Source organism: Calonectris borealis, chromosome 2 (assembly GCF_964195595.1).
Source record: "Calonectris borealis chromosome 2, bCalBor7.hap1.2, whole genome shotgun sequence".
Taxonomy (NCBI): Eukaryota; Metazoa; Chordata; class Aves; order Procellariiformes; family Procellariidae; genus Calonectris; species Calonectris borealis.
This window is the reverse complement of record NC_134313.1, coordinates 57,721,923-57,742,499: the sequence shown is the minus strand read 5'-3', so window position 1 is coordinate 57,742,499 and position 20,577 is coordinate 57,721,923. Positions and strand designations below refer to the sequence as shown.

Below are 20,577 nucleotides of genomic sequence, written 5' to 3'. Positions count from 1 at the left end.
GAGGGTGGTGACGGGAAGACTGGAGCAGCGCGCACGCGCCGGGGCGGCCGCTCTTTCCTTGGCCGCGGCCACTGGAACTTTCTGGAAATGGCGGCGGCCCGGTTGTGGCGCGCGTGGTAGCGGGACGGGGACGGGGCGAGGGAACGAGAGCTTCCCAGTCCCCCCGGGACGGGAGCCGACCTAGAGCCACCAGCGCCACCCCCCACCCTTCCAGCCGCCGCGGCCGTTCCCTCCCCGGGGAGGGCTTTTCCGGCGGCGATGGCGCAGTGAGTTTTAACAACCGGCGCAGTGCGCGTGCGCGGTGGCGCAGCCCGGTGGCGGCGGCGCATCCAAATGAGGCGGGTGCGGCGGGTACGGGCACCAGCGGTCAAGGAGGGGTCGCCGCCTCCGCCGGGTAGGGGCCGCCTCACTGCCTGGCGTAGGCGCTCACACACGGGCCGAGAGGAACGCTGCGTAGCGGCAGGCTGCAGTTAAAGGGCCCGCAGCTGTTGGGAGAAGCCCCTGGTCGCAGGTGCGTGTGGCGCGGTGCCGGAGAGCCCAGGGAGGCCGTTCGCCTTGGGGGCAGCCGCGTAGAGAGGCTGTGGGAGGAGGAGCCTACCGCGCCTGGTGGCCTGGTCGGTGTCCGGGCCTGGTGTTATCCGCAGGCAGGGTCCCCATACGCAGCCGCTCGCTACTTCCTCCCAGCGCTTCACGTCCCGGCGGTGCAGGCAAAGAGCTGCAAGACCTGTGGGGGGGTGTGCGGCCCCTGGGCCCGCAGGCGGGCACAGCCTGCCGTTTGACGCTGGGGCCCGCTTCCAGTTTTCAAAACAAAACGCCCAGTTTTTTTAGGGTGTCTTGCTTATGCCAGACTTCATATAAATGCATCAAAAGGGGTTACAGAAGTAGGCTGACGTTAGTCCTGGTTGCAACCTTAAAAACCTTGCAATAAGGTTGAAACCTTATTCATCTGCATTTGTGAAAGGTTTTGTATCTGCTTATTAAAATAGTATTATGTGGTAAGACTTAAAGGTTCTGTACTGTGGTTCTGTACTCGTGGGTTCTCAATACTCTCCAGATTGCTTCTGGAACATGCTAAAGATAGATGGGCTGTCAGGTGTCATATTTTGAGAAGGCAGCTAAACAAAGCCCTTCCATTTGATGTAGTCCTAATTGCCATGCTCAGCCTACTACTGGATTACTTTCATCCGTTACTGTGTAGAAAGCAAGAGTTCCTTAATATTTACCATTCAAGTCAGAAAACGTGAATTTTTGAGAATTAAAGGATAGCTTTGATTAAGGCCATTTAATTGTGTGGGCTTCCCCTGTATTCTCATCTCCATCATGTTCCAGCATGGATAGAGAGTGGCATCACAAATCTCAAATGCTCCCACTGTGCACAACATCTTATTGCTGAGGCAAACTTCTCTCATCTGCTTTCAAAATCTTACTGTACAAATGCTGGTACAGATCGTTTGTGTTGTAAAGCAACTGCCTTTATTTTCATTTGATGCTGTTGGCATACCTTGAGTACCGTCAGCTGACCAGGAGCAGGTATGGCAGCACCTGTGACCACGTAACAAAGGGAGTTGTGTTCACTTCATATTCTTTCATGTCAGGTTGATTACAGAGGCCATCACTTGAGGTGGCAAGCAGATTGAAAAGTAGACAGGCTATAGACTGCCAGCGTAAGTGGAGTAAGAACTATTTCCCAAGGTAGAATATTTTTTCTTCTCACAGCACTATATTGGGACGATACTGATGATTCACCTTCTAAAAAATTACAGGCTACAGGTGTAGCGCAGCGGTGTAATACAGCATTCTCATCCTTGTGCATCAGCACCAGTAGCGTGCAGTTCAAGGGTGTCAGTGTGTGTTGGTAGGTGTTCACAACCAGCAGCTGAGGTAACAGGGAAGGAGTCTCATGAGCAACACCTTCTGCAGCAGATGTTAAGATTTGATAATAATATCTATCAGTAACTAAAAAATAGGGTTCCTTAAGCCTTTTATAAGAACTACTGTTTGGACTAACAAAAAGCATCAGTCAGTTAATTGCTATCCCTAGATGAGTTTCTTTGCCTTGTCTCCAGGAGCCCCTCCTGTTTACATAGCACAGCTGCAAAATGCCTTGTAGCTGTGGTACTTCTCTTGATCTGCCCTCCCTAGTGAAACTTATTGTGTTATCAGCTGTGTGAACTACTGGTCTTAATCAAGGCAAATGTGCACGGCATCTGGTTGAACTGTGTTATTGCTGAATTCAATCTAGTAATTGAATGACTGAAAAATCTCAGACTGCAGTAAAAAAATCTGAAAAGAAGAACTTTATCCTAAGAACTTGCAAAACATCACACTGGTGGAAGCACATGCACTAGCCTCGGGTAGGTAACCGGCAGGTCAGCCAGTGAGCTCAGCTAACATACTGCGCAGATGGAACTGAATTTCATTACTGCTTCCTATTTCATGACAAAACACGGTTCCGCGTAACATTTTTCTAGCGGCGTGTGGAAGTCACAGAAATCCTTTCCATTACCCAACTTGGAATGCATCATTGGGTATCTGGTGGAGTTTCCTATTACTCCAAACTTTCTTCCATCTTTACCAAAGGAAAGAACAACCACCACCCACTCTCAGTCCAGTGGATTCTTTGCGTGTCTTCTGCTTCCATGTTCTAAATCTCATTTCCTTTCCCAAGACTCTGCCTATTTTTCTTAAAATCTTCTCTAGGTAGTCTTTTTTTCCCCTCTCCAGTTAAAGGGCTTTCTTTTTTTCCTTTCACTGTTACATTTGGAGAATTAATATTGCATGTGAATTCTTCCATTTTTCCGCTCATTCAAGGAGAGGGGCAAACGACCACCGAAAACACAGAATTGGTTCTGTTACTGCTGCATTACCAGTTTAAGGAATGTATTGGCTGTTGCTGTAGTTAACTCATTTTTCATTTAACTCGCCACCCAGTATTTGCACAGTCCAAGATACTAACTGGTAGATTGAAACTGCAGAATTAGAAGTGTTTAATTATTTGACAAGTCAGTGTCTGCTGCCCAGAACTACTATTAGTAACCCTCTGCTATTGAGGATTGAGAATAAGAGAAATTATATCCTGTTAATATTTGTTACCTAAAATATTCAATACTACTAGTAAAAGCAAGCACAAGGTATTATCTGCAGCTATTCAAGAAAAGAGAACTTGGACATATTAATTCTTACACTATGCTAGAACTCTTCTGTAATGATCACCTTGTTAATCCTCATCACAGTCCTGCATTAGTTATCATTGTGAAAATAATTTTGTATATAGTAAACAACTATATGTTACAAATTGCAGAATCTGTGTCTCTAGTTGAGATCTTTGAAATGTTCAAATTGCAACAAAACCTGAAATAACGCAAGGTATGAATTTTTTTCTTTAACCACTTATCTTAATACAATGATTGCCGAACTTTTTTGATATAGAAACTAGGACCATAAAGCCTCATATAATTGATGAATGAAGTAGATGAGAGAGGAGAGTAATGGTTATTTGCTTATTTCTCTTCAAATATTTCACAGTCCTATAGCTGCCCGACAATATTCAATTTAATTTTAAACAGTGGTGTATCAGATTGGTACCACCCAATAAGGATAATGTAAATTATCCTTTTGTAGTCAGGTGATTGGCAGACTGTTACATGTTGCATCAAAATGACTGACATATTTGTCTGTGGAACATTACTAATACAGTCTCCAACAAATGGGGAACTGTTGAGGTCCATGTTCTGCTCATGAGACAGACATCGAGATTTTCATGTACAGATGGAATGAATATGGGAGAAAAGTGGGACAAGGCAACAAATTATCCTGTCCAGCTTTACCAATGGGAGGAGCCTGGCACCTGGAGCTTTGTTTTTGTACACATGAACATTTCAAACTTGGCAGGAATAAAACTGTTTCCCCCTTCAACACAATTACGCAATCATAGAATCATACAGGTTGGAAAAGACCTCTAAGATCATCGTGTCCAACCGTCAACCCAACACCACCATGCCCTCTATACCATGTCCCTAAGGGCCTCATCTACACGTCTTTTAAATACCTCCAGGGATGGCGACTCCACCACTTCCCTGGGCAGCCTGTTCCAAGGCCTGACCACTCTTTCAGTAAAGAAATTTCTCCTAATGTCCAGTCTAAACCTCCCCTGGCGCAACTTGAGGCCATTTCCTCTTGTCCTATCGCTAGTTACTTGGCAGAAGAGACCAACACCCACCTCGCTACAACCTCCTTTCAGGTAGTTGTAGAGCACGATGAGGGCTCCCCTCAACCTCCTCCAGACTAAACAACCCCAGTTCCCTCAGCCGCTCCTCATAAGGCTTGTTCTCCAGGCCCTTCACCAGCTTCGTTGCCCTCCTCTGGACACGCTCCAGCACCTCCATGTCCTTCTTGTAGTGAGGGGCCCAAAACTGAACACAGTATTCGAGGTGCGGCCTCACCAGTGCCGAGTACAGGGGCACGATCACCTCCCTGCTCCTGCTGGCCACACTATTTCTGATACAGGCCAGGATGCCGTTGGCCTTCTTGGCCACCTGAGCACACTGCTGGCTCATGTTCAGCCGGCTGTCAATCAGCACCCCCAGGTCCTTTTCCTCCGGGCAGCTTTCCAGCCACTCTTCCCCAAGCCTGTAGCATTGCCTGGGGTTGTTGTGGCCGAAGTGCAGGACCTGGCACTTGGCCTTTTTGAACCTCATACAGTTGGCCTCGGCCCATCGATCCAGCCTGTCCAGGTCCCTCTAGCTTCAGAGGGACCCCACCAGCTTCAGAGTTACATACAAAAACATGAATAATTGTAGCACATGATAGTTCCATAACGCATGCAAAATCCTTATTTATATTCAATGTATAGTTTAAAAATAGTTGCTTGCTTTCATACTGGGTTAGAATAAGGTAATCCTATATGAACTGGAATACAGCTTTGTTGTTATAGTCGAACAAACAGCTTAGTTACAGACTGGTATATAAAAAGGAGTCTGTCTGTGCATCAAAATGTAATATGCTATCTGTCTCACTTCATGTCTCTAGAAAAGTGCCACATAGCGCCAGATGCCTGGCCTGCTACAAGGCGTGTGACTATTACAAACACTGGAGTGACCTTTCAGAAGAGCATTCAGCAACTTTAAATTACAGATAATATTTCAATCCATTTCTCATATGCACAAGATTTCTCATATGCACAAGATTTTTTTTCATGTTTATTGGGTGGCTGCCTCACTCATGGCTTGTATTTATTTATCAAATTTACTTTTCCATTTGTATGCAATTCAATTACATCATCTTATAAATTTAGTAATGTAGAAGGGATAGCAAGTTTTACATACAAATGATATACATACCTATTTTGCTCTCAGAACTACCAACAGTAACACCAGTTGTTTAACAATACATCAAGGCACTTCAGAGCCTACTGAAATAAAGGGCGGGGGGGCATGAACAGACTATGTGAGATAATCATGATGCAGGGAAATCCGTAGATACAAAAATTACACAAAAATTGACTCAGAAGAGGGATAATAGTTTCCAGAAGTACTGTTAATCAGAATATCAGAACAAACTAAATATAATATAAAACATAAATAATGCAATTAAGCTCCATCTATCACATTAATTGTAGTAAGAACTAAGTTCCACAGCAGATTTTAGAAGAGGCAGACACAATATGGTCTCAGGTGACGGACATACTCACATTTCCTAATTTACATTGAAATGTATATATGTGTGTATATATATATAAAGTATTTGCCAGATTTTAAAAGCGTATGTATCAATAAGCAGTCAATTTTTTAAAGAATTATCTTCAGCTTTTTTTATGTCAGGAGAAATACCTCCATTTCACACAGATGAGTTCTTAAAAGTAGCTGATACACAGCAGTAAGGTCAAAGAAGGATCTGTGAATCAAATAACTAGTTTCATATATTACACTTAGCCATGTATTAAACTGTTCTGGTATATTCTGTCTTCCCCCAACTGCATACCTTGGCTGTATTGAATAAATTTGTACAGGAAGTGGTTTCTTGTTGCTGTTCATACTTTTAGGAGAGTTACACTGGTATTTGGGGTTTTTTTTTTGGAACCGTGATAAGATAGTTTTCACATTTTTCGTGGCCACGCAATGGTAGTAAAAAGAATTAGACTCAAGAAGAACCACTTCTTACTGAACCTACCAGATTTTTTACACAACACAGCTTGGATCACCTTTCCTGTTTGTGTTTTTTCTGTTTTTAAATTGCAGTTAAAAGTAACATGCAATGAAGTTTTGTCAGATAATCTCCTTTCAGTTTGTTTCCTTGAGCATTTGCCAGATCAGTAATTTAGTCAGTTTTGTTGCTTCTTCAAAGAACCTTAGAAAAAGTTCGAAGAATTTTCTGTGACAGATCAAAAGATGCAACTTTCATCTCTCAGTGATCGTAAGTGGACTCTTCCAGTGAGTCACTTTACAGTCTACAGAACCACTTTTCTTATAATCTAGAATTATGATTATGCTGTGCAGTAGTTAAAACCATGGTAAGTTAGATACTCTAATTGCTGTTACTTTCTTCATTTTTTAAAAAAGTACTAGAACATACATCATTTTACTGATATTAAAGTTACTTTATTATTTTCAGACAGTTCATCTTACATTACAAAAATCCTTAGAGGTCAGCTCGAACTCCAAAACCTGGTCCTTTGGGTGGTTCAGTCAGAGAAGTAAGGCCACCAGCTGGCTCACAAGAAAAACGTCCACTCCTGAAAAACGAAAGCAGCAGTTTTATTCATTGCTGGTATTGTTATAACCTCAGATCCTGTTTAATCACTGGATAGAAGACAGTTATAAATCTGACTTAAGGCTGAAGCCACTTTTTTTCTTTCGTTCTTCCTATTCATCCTTCAGAAATGTGTGATGCCCTTCTTAAATCAAAAGGATTCCAATTCAAGTAGTGACAAATAGTTTCATAACTGAAATGCAAGATAGGACCACTAGTTCTCTTTTTTACTTATTTAAAGGTTGGCCAGACAAAATTGATGTTGATCCCAGTAATACCAAAGGCAGTATCCAATTGTGTCAGTCATTTTTGCTTCCCTGTGTTTGGAAACTAACTGTTTTATTGTTCCTGTATTCAAAAAAATCATTATAGAAACAATAGGAGTAGGTAACACACCCAAGTCAAATTAATTCCTCCGTTCACACAAACATTTGTGTAGTTGGGCTAACAAAGAACAATGGGAAATAACAGATAAGTTCATAAATAATAACCCTTTCACAAACTTGTGATCTTTCTGTGTTTTTTTGTCAGAAATAAAAAAAAAACCACCACAACCAACCAACAGGCATTTGTTGATTTACATGATCTAGCCAAAAAAATCCAACAGGTGATATCATTCCCCTATTAGGTACTAAGCCAAATCAGAATTGACATTTTCACATTTTACACTCCTCTAGTCAGTCATTAAGAACATGAAAAGTTCTCCTCTTAGTTCTTTCCAGTTCTTTTTAGCTTTGCATATATAGAAAGGCACTGAATGCATGCCATTCTGTTCAGTAAATTAATTAATGCTTTTTAGCTGTAGGTTGTGAACTCAACTCACTGGAACAGGAATTTAGTTTCTCTAAAGATCAGCCTTCAAGTAGTTGGCCATTATTAGGCAAGTATATCATACCTTGGGCCAGGCTTGGGAACTTTGCCAGCCTTTAGCTCATCAATTATGTCTTCAATATCTTTGGGTGTCAAATCTTCCTGTTAAAAAAAAAAAGATCAGATCATTGACAAAACCAAAAAAGTCAGCAATTATGCTAATTGCAACATTCAAAATTCATCAGATAGTGGCTCTTTGGTGTGATCCTAGCACTGGTAATTTTGATCCTGTCCATTAACACACATACTGGTTCAAAGAATTAGGAAAATTAAAAAGCCTACTGTCATTTTAATGTTAAAATTTTTATTTTACATATAGTTGCAGAAATTATGTTAAAACGAACAATGTTGATGCGGGTCATCTATAACATGGGTTTGTGTTTTCAGCTTCCTCGGTATATTAGCAAGCTAGATCTGCGTGCCATCGCACCTACCGCAAAATGGTGTGAGCTGTGACAAAATCGTGGTATGGTTCTTAAAAAATTAATCAGACTGTGATAACAAGATAAAATATTTTAAAAGTAAGTTCTTCTAAAAAGCTGGATTCAGTCAGTACATTCATTCCTTTGGTCTGATGGCATCCAAGTGAGCCATAATTCAGAAGTCTAAAAGTTCAAAAATAATGTTAAACCGGTCCATACTTTCCAACAGATTGCTTTGAAGTGCTTTTAAAAGCTTATCAAATACTTATTTAAAAATTCCAGATTTACGGGCAAATCACTATCACAAAAATGCATCACCCCACTTGTATAAAACAAGACAGTAACTGAAAGGAAAAATACATGGATACACTGTGATACAGATGAAGTGTTCTAGGAAGAGGCTTCTTCCTTCAAGAAACTTCCAGATGCTCTAGATTATAAGTTGTCCCTGCCTATAGGAATTTGAAGTAACTGAGCTAAACTTCAGAATCTGAAACGAGTGAAAATACAGGTAACCCAGCAAAGAAGTTTAATCTTTTAAAAGGGAATGTAATACTTACATAGTAGTTGTCATTTATTTGTACCATCGGTGCATTTACACAAGCACCTAAACATTCCACTTCTATCAACGTGAAGAGTTTATCAGGTGTTGTTTCCCCAACTTTTATACCTAAACCAATAAAGAATACTAGGTTCAGCAATGGTTACTGAATGAGATTAATGAAGCATGAGTCTAAGTACTCCATAGTCTTCTCACTACTTGTATTTTGGCCTTAAAAACATTTGCATAGTTAAATCCTCTTAAATAAATGTTTCCATTAAACAAAAGATTCTAGTAAACTGTGAAGTCAGTTTTCAGATACATTTTTGAGACACATTGACAGGTTTACAGGTATGATTTACTGAAAAATAACCATGAAATGACAGTTCTAAGAAACAGAACAGCTCTACTCAGCAACATTTTTGGTAATCAATACAATAGAATGGAAAAATAGGGAAAACATCGCTTTCATGTGCTGATACGAAATGCATTAATACACAGTGCTGAGAACTGAATTCCCAAATTAACCATGATCCAAGCATTAACATTGTTAGCTACAAATTCATTAACAACTTCCAAGTTGATATACAAAGGCTTATTTCCTGAACAACTCTGTACACATACTTAGCTTCCACGACACATAATCGTTCTAGTGATATAGATACAGACCTTCCCCAGAGGGCAGGTTAGCCAAAATAACACCTCAGAGTCTGATCTCGACAACATACTCCATGAAAGGAGGAACGCTGAAAAGCAGTTTTCCTCCATAGTTATTAGAAGGGGGAAAAAATAGTAAAAGTCTAAGTAAGGCCTGTGTCTCAGTAAGAGCTACACAATCATCCCTAATGCTTTGACTTCTCAAGCAAAGAGTTTCAGTGAACATTAAGCTATCTTTGCAGTAACAAACCAAGACAAATTTCATCTAAATACGCCTTTTCCAGACAACAAAATATATGAAATGCAAGATAATAAGCAGCTGTTCTGCAGCTCTTATCACAGTGGTTCTTAGGAAATGTTAGCACAGCTTGCGACTTCACAGAAGGGGAAGAGTTGTTAGTTGCTGACCTTATCGCCTCTTCTCCCCGTAACCACCCAACAGGGAGGAAACCCAACCCACACACAAAACCCATGGGTTCTCCTTACATCTCGTATGATGCAGCACTCTCAATCAACTTTTTCCACAGAGAATTCATAAGTTACATTAATATCATGTTTGCCATCCAGAGGAACCTGGACAGGCTAGAAAGGTGGGCCCGTGCGAACCTCATGAAGTTCAACAAGGCCAAGAGCAAGGTCAGGGCAATCCCAAACATGGATACAGGCTGGGCAATGAGTGGATTGAGAGCAGCCCTGCAGAGAAGGACTTGGGGGTACTAGTGGATGAAAAACTGAATATAAGCCAGCAATGTGCGCACACATCCCAGAAAGCCAATCACATCCTGTGCTGCATCAAAAGAAGCGTGGCCAGCAGGTTGAGGGAGGTGATTCTTCCCCTCTACTCCGGTCTCGTGAGACCCCACCTGAAGTACTGCATCCAGTAGCTCTGGGGGCCCCAGCATAAGACAGACATGGACCTGCTCGAATGGGTCCAGAGGGGGGCCACAAAGATGATCAGGGGGCTGGAACACGTCCCCTATGAGGACAGGCTGAGAGAGTTGGGGTTGTTCAGCCTAGAGAACAGAAGGCTCCAGGGAGACCTTATAGCAGCCTACACATACTTAAAGGGGGCCTACAGGAAAGATGGGGAGGGGCTTTGTCAGGGAGTGTAGTGATAGGGTGAGGGGTAATGGTTTTAAACTATTACCCTGAAAAAGTACCTTCTGAAAGAGACACATTTAGATTAGGTATTAGGAAGACTCTTCATTGTGAGGGTGGTGAGACACTAGGACAGGTTGCCCGGAGAAGTTGTGGATGCCCCCTCCCTGGAAGTCTTCCAAGGCCAGGTTGGATGGTCTTTGAGCAACCTGGTCTAGTGAAAGATGTCCCTGCCCATGGCAGGGGTTGGAACTAGATGATCTTTAAGGTTTCTTCCAACCCAAACCATTCTATGATTCTATCATCTTACTTAAGTAAAAAAAAAAAAAAACTCAAACAACTTTCATATAGCATATACCTTAAAAATCTTATTTTGCGTATAAAAAAGTGCCGTAGCATTCAGAGTCCTCTCCTATATATGGGATAGGGCTTACTTTCTCAGTCCAAGGGTCATATTAGAATAATGAATTTGCTGGCAAGTTGCATTTAAAACCACTTTAAGACCACTAAATGGCACTCCAGACAATGGTGTTTTCTGCTCTACTGTACTGAAATCTTCAAAAATAAATAATAAATGCCAAATCTGAAGTTTGAAGTATTTAGTGCCTATTCTCCAATGACTTCACTCTGTATTTTCAACTATTACTCTATTCCCACCATATGAAAAATTTTACTTCAGTATCATTAAACAAAGGTAAAAAAAATTACAAGTAGTATATTACAAATTTATGTCATACCAAGTTTCTTCTTAATGGCTTCTAAAATGCTATCAGAGTCTCGCAGCATGCAAGGTGTGGTAGTGCAGACCTGAATATGGTATTTCCCAACAGGTTTGCGATTATACATTGTATAGAAGGTTGCTACTTCATACACTCTCATGGGAGGCATTTCTAAAATTTCAGCAACCTGTAACAAGGGGAAAACAGACACTATATTGAATTCTCACAGGGCATCAGTAAATGCATTTAACAAACCATTTCAATAAAGTCACCTGTTCTCTGTCTGCAGTAACAGATAAATAAGAGAGAGGGGATGGGTATCAAAGCACAGCTGTATTCAAGTACCAAGAAAAGACACCTGAGTTACTCTGATTGGAGTCACCCTGCTCAAGCACAAACTCCACTAAGCCATGGATTAGCATAGCAAGGAGCTCAAGTCAGTTCCCTCCTCCAGCATCTAGCATCATACACAAGATAGATGCGAGGAGTCAGCTGGGTTCCAGCTTTCATTGTCAGTTCCAGCTCATACTCCACTTCTGCTCTTCTGCTGTATGAATGAACGAACTTGTACACCTCTGCCCACGCTAACCCACGTAAGCCTTTTGGTAAGGGAACACTCACAGGCTGGTACCATGCTCACCTAATTCATATACAGCAGGTCTGTCTCAGGTTCTGTGACACACTAGGGCTGGCCTTGGAAACGCCACTGCTACATCTGCAGATTGGCGTCACAGCTAATAAATAGAGAGTGAAGCACAATCTCCATGGAGCCAGTTCTGGTGTAAGTATCCCTGACCTCATTAACCTGGAACCCTGGCGCGAGTTGAGAACTGGCTCTGTTTTCAAAACTGTAACTGTTTTATGTTCCAGTCTCTATAGCAGGCAAATAACAAACCACAGAAAATACCTGTTCACTTAAAAATCTTAAGATGGTTTTAAATATAATATGAATCCAAAAGTCAAGAGTAAATAAACAAAAATACTTTTCCCATTCAGTATTAATGGCAATTTGAGGCTTCATGCTACACTATAGAAACAGGAGCAAACCTAAGTTGCCCTTTTCTAAATGTGCACTTCTCCTGTAATGCTCAGAATCCTCGCTTAGCATATCTTGATTGAATTTAACACTTTCCACTTTAAAACTGATGATATGCCAGGTTGTAATACAAAATGATAGATTTATTCATATGAATATAAACCAGAATTTTTTATTTCTTGGTATTTGATTACTGTCATGCAACGTATCACTTTGGAGAAGTGTAGTTGCTTGCTTATTTTGAAACAATTTTAATAAATAATTTGGTAAGTCTTCCGGACACTTGCTGTGAGGTGTTATAAAACACTCATGACACATACTACACTAACACTGCTTTGCAGAAGTCTTTACAGGCCTAGAGATTAAGTACAATCCTGGCAATGTGTGTAGTGCCACTAACCTGAGAGGAGAAAAACCCCACCATTGTTACCTTTTTTCTTTCCTCAAATTCAGCAGTGAACAAAATTTTTCAAGCTTCTGTTCCTACTTCCAGGATGATTCTGGGAAAAGAGCCTATCTAAATAAGGCTCATGTAATTTTTGTTCTGTTCTGTTTGTAGTTTCTAGCAATGGGCAACATAATGGGTTACGTAAACAACAGAGCCCAGAGTTCCCCGGGTTAGTTTTCCCTTTTATTTTTTAAAATGTAGTCTCATAGGGAATTCTCACAATTCTGTGCCACATGTATGCTTTGATAAATAAATGCTAATATGCTAGTGAGATATTTAAAGAAAACAGTAAAATTATGCTTGAAAGATAATTAAGTACTAAATACCTTGTTCATAGCCGATATGGGCAACCATCCATGCTGTCTTTGGGCCAAATCTAGTACTGCCATGACAGCTGCAGACTTGTGTCCCCCTGGATAGTTGTTTATGATTGCTTCTATTCGCTTTTTAAAGGGAAAGAGGGGAAAAAAAAAATCAGTACTTATCTAAAGACAAAGTCTGTGTATGTAACCTTTTTTGTCTGCATACCTTTTGGTTTTCAGGTGTGAACTCAAATGGAGTATCTGGATTATTTTCAGGACTATCTCTGTGCTTCAGGAAAAGAAAAAGAAAACATGTAAAAATAGGGTTGTTAGGAAATTATTCAGGACAGATTTACTGTTGTAAAATATCTTCTCATTAGACAGTTACAGTTGAGTTGCTTGAATAAAACCGATATAGTCCAGATAAAAATTTCATAGTACTCAATCATAAATGATTAAATATCTCTGGGAAAGTTATCAAAAATGTTGGTAATTATTTCATCACTCTTAAAGAATGACTTATACCCGTTATTTCCTATTCAAAAAATTATTTCTTGAGGAATATGGTGTTGTTACCAAAATATACATTTTTTAACACTGTTAATACAGTTTGGCAATTATATTCATACTCATCACAGGTAGACTAAGAGTCCTCTGGTTAATACTTTAATAAACAACAAGGGACTAAACCAACAGCCCAATTTTTATTTTCCCACGAGACATTAACTATAAAAACTTCAAAATTCATCAAGAAGCTTGCTATATAACTAAAATGTCTGCACATTCACAGACACATTATTAACCCATTTTAACCTATTATTTTGATTTGTAATGATTTCAACATTTTAATTTTAGATATAATTCTGAATCAGAGTGGAAGAAGCAGAATTTTGAATTATATTTCCAAAATAAGGTATTCTATCAGACTATTTTTAAGGTGGTCTTCCAGGGAAACATAAAATTTAAATTAGTTCTTCTATTTTCAGCCAATAGAAATTTGGAAGTCTTGAAGAAAGTGACATTTTCCTATAATAAAATCTTAGTTCTGATGAAAATCCTTATCCACCAGAAAAACTTCCTGCAGAAAATTTTCAGTTATCTCTAAGCAGCTCATTTATGGTATCCTTGAAATATTCATAGCTAAGTTTAATTCCAAACTTTACAGAGTTTTCAAATTGAGAAAGTTTCAAATTAAATGGAAAGTCTGGGGAAGAATGCAAGCTATACATGAGGCTTCATGTTAAAAGTAATCCACAACCAGCTAATAACAAAAGCTTTAAAAGTATTAGGAGAAATTTAGGAGAAAGAAGCCCACTCCACTGACTTTCACTTTGATCATTTTCTCAAGTAACCTGGGGTGATTTTGCAGTTTTTTTAATGAAAAATCTTAACGCTGCAAGATATTTACATACTGAAAGATTGTCATCAGTGCAGAACTTAAAATATGTATGGTCCATAGCTATTCCTCGTTTTAGAAATTTTAATATGGAAAGATCAAAAGGCCAAATACTTAACTTCAATTACATCTGTTGGTCTAGCGAGAGATTCCCTTTGCTTATCCTGTCCATATCCGAGAGCAGACAGTACTACTGCCACCATCAATTTGAGAACGTGTACCCCTACCACAGTTCCAAGTCAAATATAAAAGTACAGTCAATATCTACTTGTTCACCAACGATGACTTTCCCCTAATAACAGGAATTACAGAAAGATAACCAATTCCCTTTGAACACACTGATTTCATTAAGTATGAATTTATTACTTATTGTGTGGTCTACAAGATAATATAAAACAGATAATATAAAACTGCTTTTAGGAACACAATTGCCACTATTTTAAATTGACTCTTCCAGATAAAGGATTTGACTCCTCATATGTAGTGTTGGTGAGGGTTTTCTACCAATTTCAATGAAAATATTCCAAAGAGGCTAATGGAGGAAAAACTGATTGGAAATACTTTTAATTTTTTTCCCTTACAGACCTGTTCTATGTCTTAGCTGCACAGATCAAATCCATGATAAAAGAAACCAATATATTAAGGCTTCCTCCATACACAAACTAAGTACAAACAATTATGTCTGTACCAACTACAGCAATTTGTTGAAAAGCAAGGTCAAACTCTACCCACACATTTTTTCCGATTCCCTTCTCGTGCTCCCCAATTTCCTGAAGTCTTACACAATACGTTTTCATTCCATGCGTAGCTTGACTGTATCACATTTGTATTGCAGCATTCCTCCTAACCTACTTAAAGTGTGAACAACTGCACTGTGAAGGCCTACCCAAGCCACACTGTCCCCACAGATGATGGGACTCTCCCATGGAAGTTACTAAGGCTGCTGAATGTTCATCTCACGTTCTTTTTGCTACACCAACCTGGGACATTTTATTGTTATTTTTCAGTGATTTAATCATCTTTCTTGACACAGAGAATTATTAAAGAGTGCTGAAGAATTACAACAGAATAACTAGAATAATTTAGCTTTCATGCATACTGCAAAAAAGTTGGCCTGAAACTTGACCAATGCCCTTGGTAAACACCAGTCCAAAACACTGCAAAGCAAAATGACAGAACTGTCAGGGAAAAGATGTTTAGAGCAACAACCTGTTAAGAGTCCGTATCAAATCAGCAATGAAAAGAAATTTATTACTTCCCCTCCCCTTACTAGGGGAAAGTACCCTACATTGACTATTCCAGCAGAACTCAAGATATAAAACTCTCCTAAATTAAGAATGGTGGAAGTGCTCTCAGACCCAAGTATTTCACTGACAATCTCCACAAGCAACTAAAACTATAATACAGCAATTATCTGACCTTCTGTTCTGAACCCCCGTGCAGCCCTATGACAAAGCCCACATCAGGGCAACTGATGTGTTAAGGAAACTCAGTCTATGTGTTGAAAACCACAAACTAGAAGAGTGAAGTTTTAGCTGTTAAGGAGGCTAAAGACAGGTAAAAGTCAAAGACGCAGAAGGCATGTTTAAGAAAAAAAGGTAACTATTGTAAATAAAAGTGTCTTTGAAATCAGGCCTTCCCTAGCCATCAGAAATATGATAGATTTGGAGCAGCTCAACAGGTTAGAGTTACTCCCAGGTAAGCCCACTATTGTTCCACAAGCAGTTTTTAACAACCTTTGACCTTCATCTGCTTGTAATATTCCAGAAAACTAAGACTTTTTTTAATGTTGGGTTTTTTTCTCTAGAGAAATCTGGGGGGGAAAAAAGTCCCATTTTCTGATTGTATACAAACACCTAGTGTTGATTAAAATAATGCCTTCAGCTCAAGTTAGCAGGACAAGTTTCCCTTGAAATTTGCTGTGTTAAATAACATCTGAAATTTGCTCTGAAGGTTTTTAGTTGTAGTTAGGTCAAACAATTACACACACACGGTGACATCAAACTGTCTTCTTCCCATAGCCTTTTACTTCATGGAAGAACAAATATTACCCTATTAAAAAAAAAAACCAAACCAAACAACAAAAACCAAACACACACACACAAACCCCCACAAAAACAATTTCCTATGCTCTTCTAGCAAAAGTTCTGTTGCAGAATAAAAACAAAGTCAATGATGCTATTAAATAAACAGCTGCAAATCATAAGTAGCTAACTAAAACACACAACTTTACTTTTCTACTTCCCTTTCTTTATTTTCAGGCTCCTCCCTCCATCAAATAATTTAAACAGTTACATAAATCTTGAAAAATGCCTGGAGAAGTTATAAAACGATCTAGCTTCATATGCCAGGCACCAACATCCATTAGGGTGCCAAAGACACTTTCTGACTGTCTTCACCAACCTCAAACTACACTCAAAGTTTCCTAAGTTGTCAGCCTACACTGTTTCCTCTACTCCTTGAATACAGCTCTCACTCCGTAAATCATCAATGCCTGCTCAGGTTTCTGGAAAAGTATACAAAGCATGTACTGTAATCCCATTAGCTTGATCTTATGAGAAAAGCTGTGGAGACAGCTGCAGAAAGGCAACAACAACAACAGAAATCAGTCCAAAAATGCTGAGCACCTGCTTTCAACAAAGTGGTCAATTCTCTAGTAAAGTGCTGATTTCTACCAAATGTTGGAAAAATGCCAGATTATTCAGCTGTTAGACTGCAGACTAGATAAAGCTCTGAATGGAGCAGAATGGGATAGAATACACCTCTCAGAGATGCTTCAGGTTCTCTTTAGAGGTAAACAGACAACATATCTGCTTTACACATTTAAATTTGAGGGCTTTTTCTTTTTTGCAATCACTATTACTAATTATACATATTATGATAATGCCTAATGGCCTCAATTATGAGTCATTATGCAACATGCTATATCACACATAGTATGAACAAGAACTGCACTTTTCAACTCCTGGTAGACAGGGCTAGACCTGGACCTAAGGGTAATTCTGCAGCAAATTTCAGAAATCAAGAAATTGAGCCTGCAAAAAGTTTGATGAGCTTCAATTACAAACTCAATTAACTCCAATAAAAAAAAGGAAACAAGAACTGTTTTATAATGAAATAAAGTTTAAGCAAAGTCTCATCTGCCATCACGGACAAATGCTGCTGATATCATCTGCAATCACACACAAACGCTGCTAATATCACCATTACTATTAATAAGAGTTTTCACTATATAAAGAAAGGCAGGCCAAGAACTAAAATAAAACCTTTTGCTACTCCATCACCACTCTAATAAAAAGCTCTACTGAAAAAATGCTTCTTTGTAAATGCCAGCAGGCTTCTATAGCAAAGTTCTGCCCATCAGAAGCTTTTAGGCAGTTAAAAAAGCATATGCCAAACTCTTCTTACACATCCCCCTTACAGTAAGGTAGAAAATTACTTACCACAAATAAGGCTCCTCCACTGGCATTGCACACTGCTGTTCTATGTAAGCATCGGATTTGTCTTATCTACAGAAGAAATAAAGTAGATAGTATTAATATTTAATAATTCACATACTGCTAGTGGCTGCTTTCAGAACCAGCTTGATTTCTATTCTAATTGTAAGCCATTAATTCCACTGTCATCACTAATAATTTATATTAATTCAAGAAGAGCCTGTACTATTAGGAGAGCAAATCTCTTAACTCCCCTTGACCATTTCAGACAATGTAGAAGTTGAAGGATTTAACGTCAAACAGATAATACTCTGCCACAGCTTAATTTAAGTGCCTTGAATACAAATTCTCAACAAACTTTTCATGAAGAATTTTCCAGTTTGTGACTTTATATATGTGCTTTAAATTTAAAGTTTGCAGAAACTACCATTACAACTGAGGTTCTTCTATAATAAGCATTTACATGCTTCTTCAACGTTTATCTAACTGAACAGTGAGATCAGGCATAAGAGGACAAATGTAAACACAAACCTGAAATATCAACAGAACACAGACCCATATGCAAGTTCTGTTCAGCTCTCTGTACTCTCTGTCTGGATCCGTCATGCCAAAACAGATCAGGATTTCTAGATTCTGGCCAGTATTACTAATATCATTTGATAATATTACCTTGTCATAAGTAATCATTTTATAACTAATTTAATTTAATGTTAATTTTATATTAATTTTTATATTGAATTCTAGATCACTTTTGAGATTTCTTAAAGTATAGCATATTAACAAAAAAAACCCACCCACAACCCTCCTTAACTACTTATTTCTGTTACTGTATAAAATTTGTGGGATCAGCATCAAACTAGCAAAAATACAGTCACAGGGTCAGATCTGAAATCCAAGCCTAAGTACCAAGGAACTACATTACCTGCTCTTCTGTAAGAGCAACCTGATCAGGTCAATCTTTTCAGCAGCAGATCACGTAGTTTCACCTGCAATGTAGTTTCACACAACGGCTGCAATCTCTCCCTGTCATATGATCAGTCCTTCCAGGAAGCACTGGATTTACTATGCAGTTATGTGTATTATGCTGTATGCATCCATTTCCTCTTTGCTCTCCACTTCGGGCTCATCTGAAAGCAGCAGCCAGGAAAGCAATTCATCTGCCATTCTGTGTCAGAGGCCAAAATGAACTCTGGGACACACAGATAACTCTATGGACTGCAGATCGTTCCTGAGTGCCACCTTTTCCAGGAGACTCTCGGTCTACTGTCTTTGTGAACTGACACGAAACACATCAAATGAACTGCACTGGCATGCTAACTTGAGTCCTCTCAGTGAGCCAGACAGCATATAAAATTCAAGCAAAAGTCTTACAGTTTAGAGCATGCAAATACAACCGAAATTCTGCAGACAATGTTGAAAGGAGCATATAAATGAGGATGTGATGCTCTGATATAAACCACACTAAATGCTAAGTAAATATAACACACATGCAGTGTTCCTTCAAAAGGAAGCGCTTCAGATGAAAACCCTTTATTCTATCCAAATATATTGTTCTGTTTTCAAGAACCAGACCTGTAAATTCCAGACCTGAAGAAGAGATAGCATGAGCACCCGTTTTTTGCACTGGCTTAAAGGATTTCAAGTGGTGTGAAGAGTTCACTCAGGACTGAAAAACAAACTAAGAGGCTCCTTCCAATGGTTAGCCTTACGTACACAGGCCAGTCGGAAATTTTATTTCCACTTAGGAAGCTTCCCAATAACCTACAATAAGCACCAAGCAGTTACTGCTGGAGCCTTTTTCACTCGATGCAGGCACTGCAACTCTAGAGCCAGCCAGGTAACTCCAGCAAGCCCCGGGGCCCCGAGGACGAGGGAGACGGCCGGTAGCGACGCCCTTCCGCCGGCTGCGCCGGGCCTTTCTTCCCCGAGGCCGTGCCCCGCCGCAGGCCCCGGCCGGCCGGCCGCCCACCCACCCACTGCGAGGGCAGCACCGACCTCCCACCCCCCTCCACGCCGCGGCCTCTCTCCTCTCCCGCGGCCTCCTCCAGCCGCGCGGGCGCCCTGCCCCGGCCGGCGGGGGACAGACGTGTCGCCGTAGCTGCCTCCCCCTTACCGAGCGTGCGGCCGCGGCCCGCAGGGGAGCGCACAGGAACATGGCGCCGGCGGCAGAAGCGGCGACCCTGGCCGCCCCCCCGTCCCTCTCCTTGAGGCCTACGCTCGCCCTCCGCGCAGCGGCAAGGAGACCCGCCCCGCGCATGCGCCGGCGACGCCCGGCTGCGCGCGCGCGCCCGCGAGCCGCACGCCCCGGGGGGAGCGCGCCGGCTGAGCTCGCGCGCGTGGGGGCGCGCGGCGGTCGTTGGCGGTTGGCCGTTAGAGGGTGGCGGTTTGTGGCATCCTTTGTGATGGCCGCTCATACAAAATGAGTGGGTTGGCGCTCACTTTACTCCGCTAGCAGGTATCATGACTGGCTGGTCTGGAAGGAGAAGTTGCCCAGGCGGTCTCTATTGCAGATGTTGAATTCTTGTCCTGTCAGACGTGGAAGGTTTGTGTCAAATAACGGAAGCAAACCACAGGATGTGTATGAGAATTTTCAGTGAATTTTAACCTTTTGTGACATACAGCAGTATGAAAAAACAAATCCCTTTGGAAGCAAGTGTCTGTAATAAATAGGGAGAAATTGCAGAAACTGGTGAGGGTTTTTTGGTCCCCGTGTTTTCCTCCTTTCCACCCAGTTTTGTTGATTGGGGTATTTAATGTTTGAACTGCTTGCATCTATGTTTTGACCTCCCTTGATCAGAATAAACAGGACTAAACATTTGATCATCTTCTTGGCCTTTGATAAACATTCTCATTTTACAGTATAATTCAGTCAATACAGTACAAATATTGGAACTGAAGAAAATC

General features: G+C 40.5%; 1 protein-coding gene and 1 long non-coding RNA gene across 7 annotated transcripts; one reads left to right on the top strand and one right to left on the bottom strand.

The window, feature by feature from the left end:
- The first annotated feature begins 57 nt into the window (after positions 1–57).
- LOC142078864 (uncharacterized) lies at positions 58–16,328 on the top strand. 5 transcript variants are annotated; one of them, XR_012672372.1, is made up of 5 exons: positions 58–511; positions 8,005–8,138; positions 13,081–13,154; positions 13,696–13,753; positions 15,072–16,328. It is a non-coding gene; the product is annotated as an uncharacterized LOC142078864 (long non-coding RNA). The 5 variants fall into 5 exon arrangements; XR_012672374.1 differs by having other exon boundaries at positions 59–511; positions 8,005–8,083; XR_012672373.1 differs by lacking the exon at positions 13,081–13,154 and having other exon boundaries at positions 63–511.
- NDUFV2 (NADH:ubiquinone oxidoreductase core subunit V2) lies at positions 6,575–19,959 on the bottom strand. 2 transcript variants are annotated; one of them, XM_075142068.1, is made up of 8 exons: positions 19,787–19,959; positions 17,680–17,745; positions 13,067–13,129; positions 12,865–12,981; positions 11,073–11,241; positions 8,600–8,709; positions 7,643–7,719; positions 6,575–6,730 (listed from the first exon to the last, which is right to left on the bottom strand). In XM_075142068.1, the coding sequence occupies exons 1-8, from the start codon at positions 19,928–19,930 to the stop codon at positions 6,637–6,639; spliced, it is 840 nt and encodes a 279-aa protein (XP_074998169.1). In that variant the 5' UTR covers positions 19,931–19,959; the 3' UTR covers positions 6,575–6,636. The 2 variants fall into 2 exon arrangements, with proteins under 2 accessions (XP_074998169.1, XP_074998168.1); XM_075142067.1 differs by lacking the exon at positions 19,787–19,959 and adding an exon at positions 18,205–18,294.
- Positions 19,960–20,577: the final 618 nt, after the last annotated feature.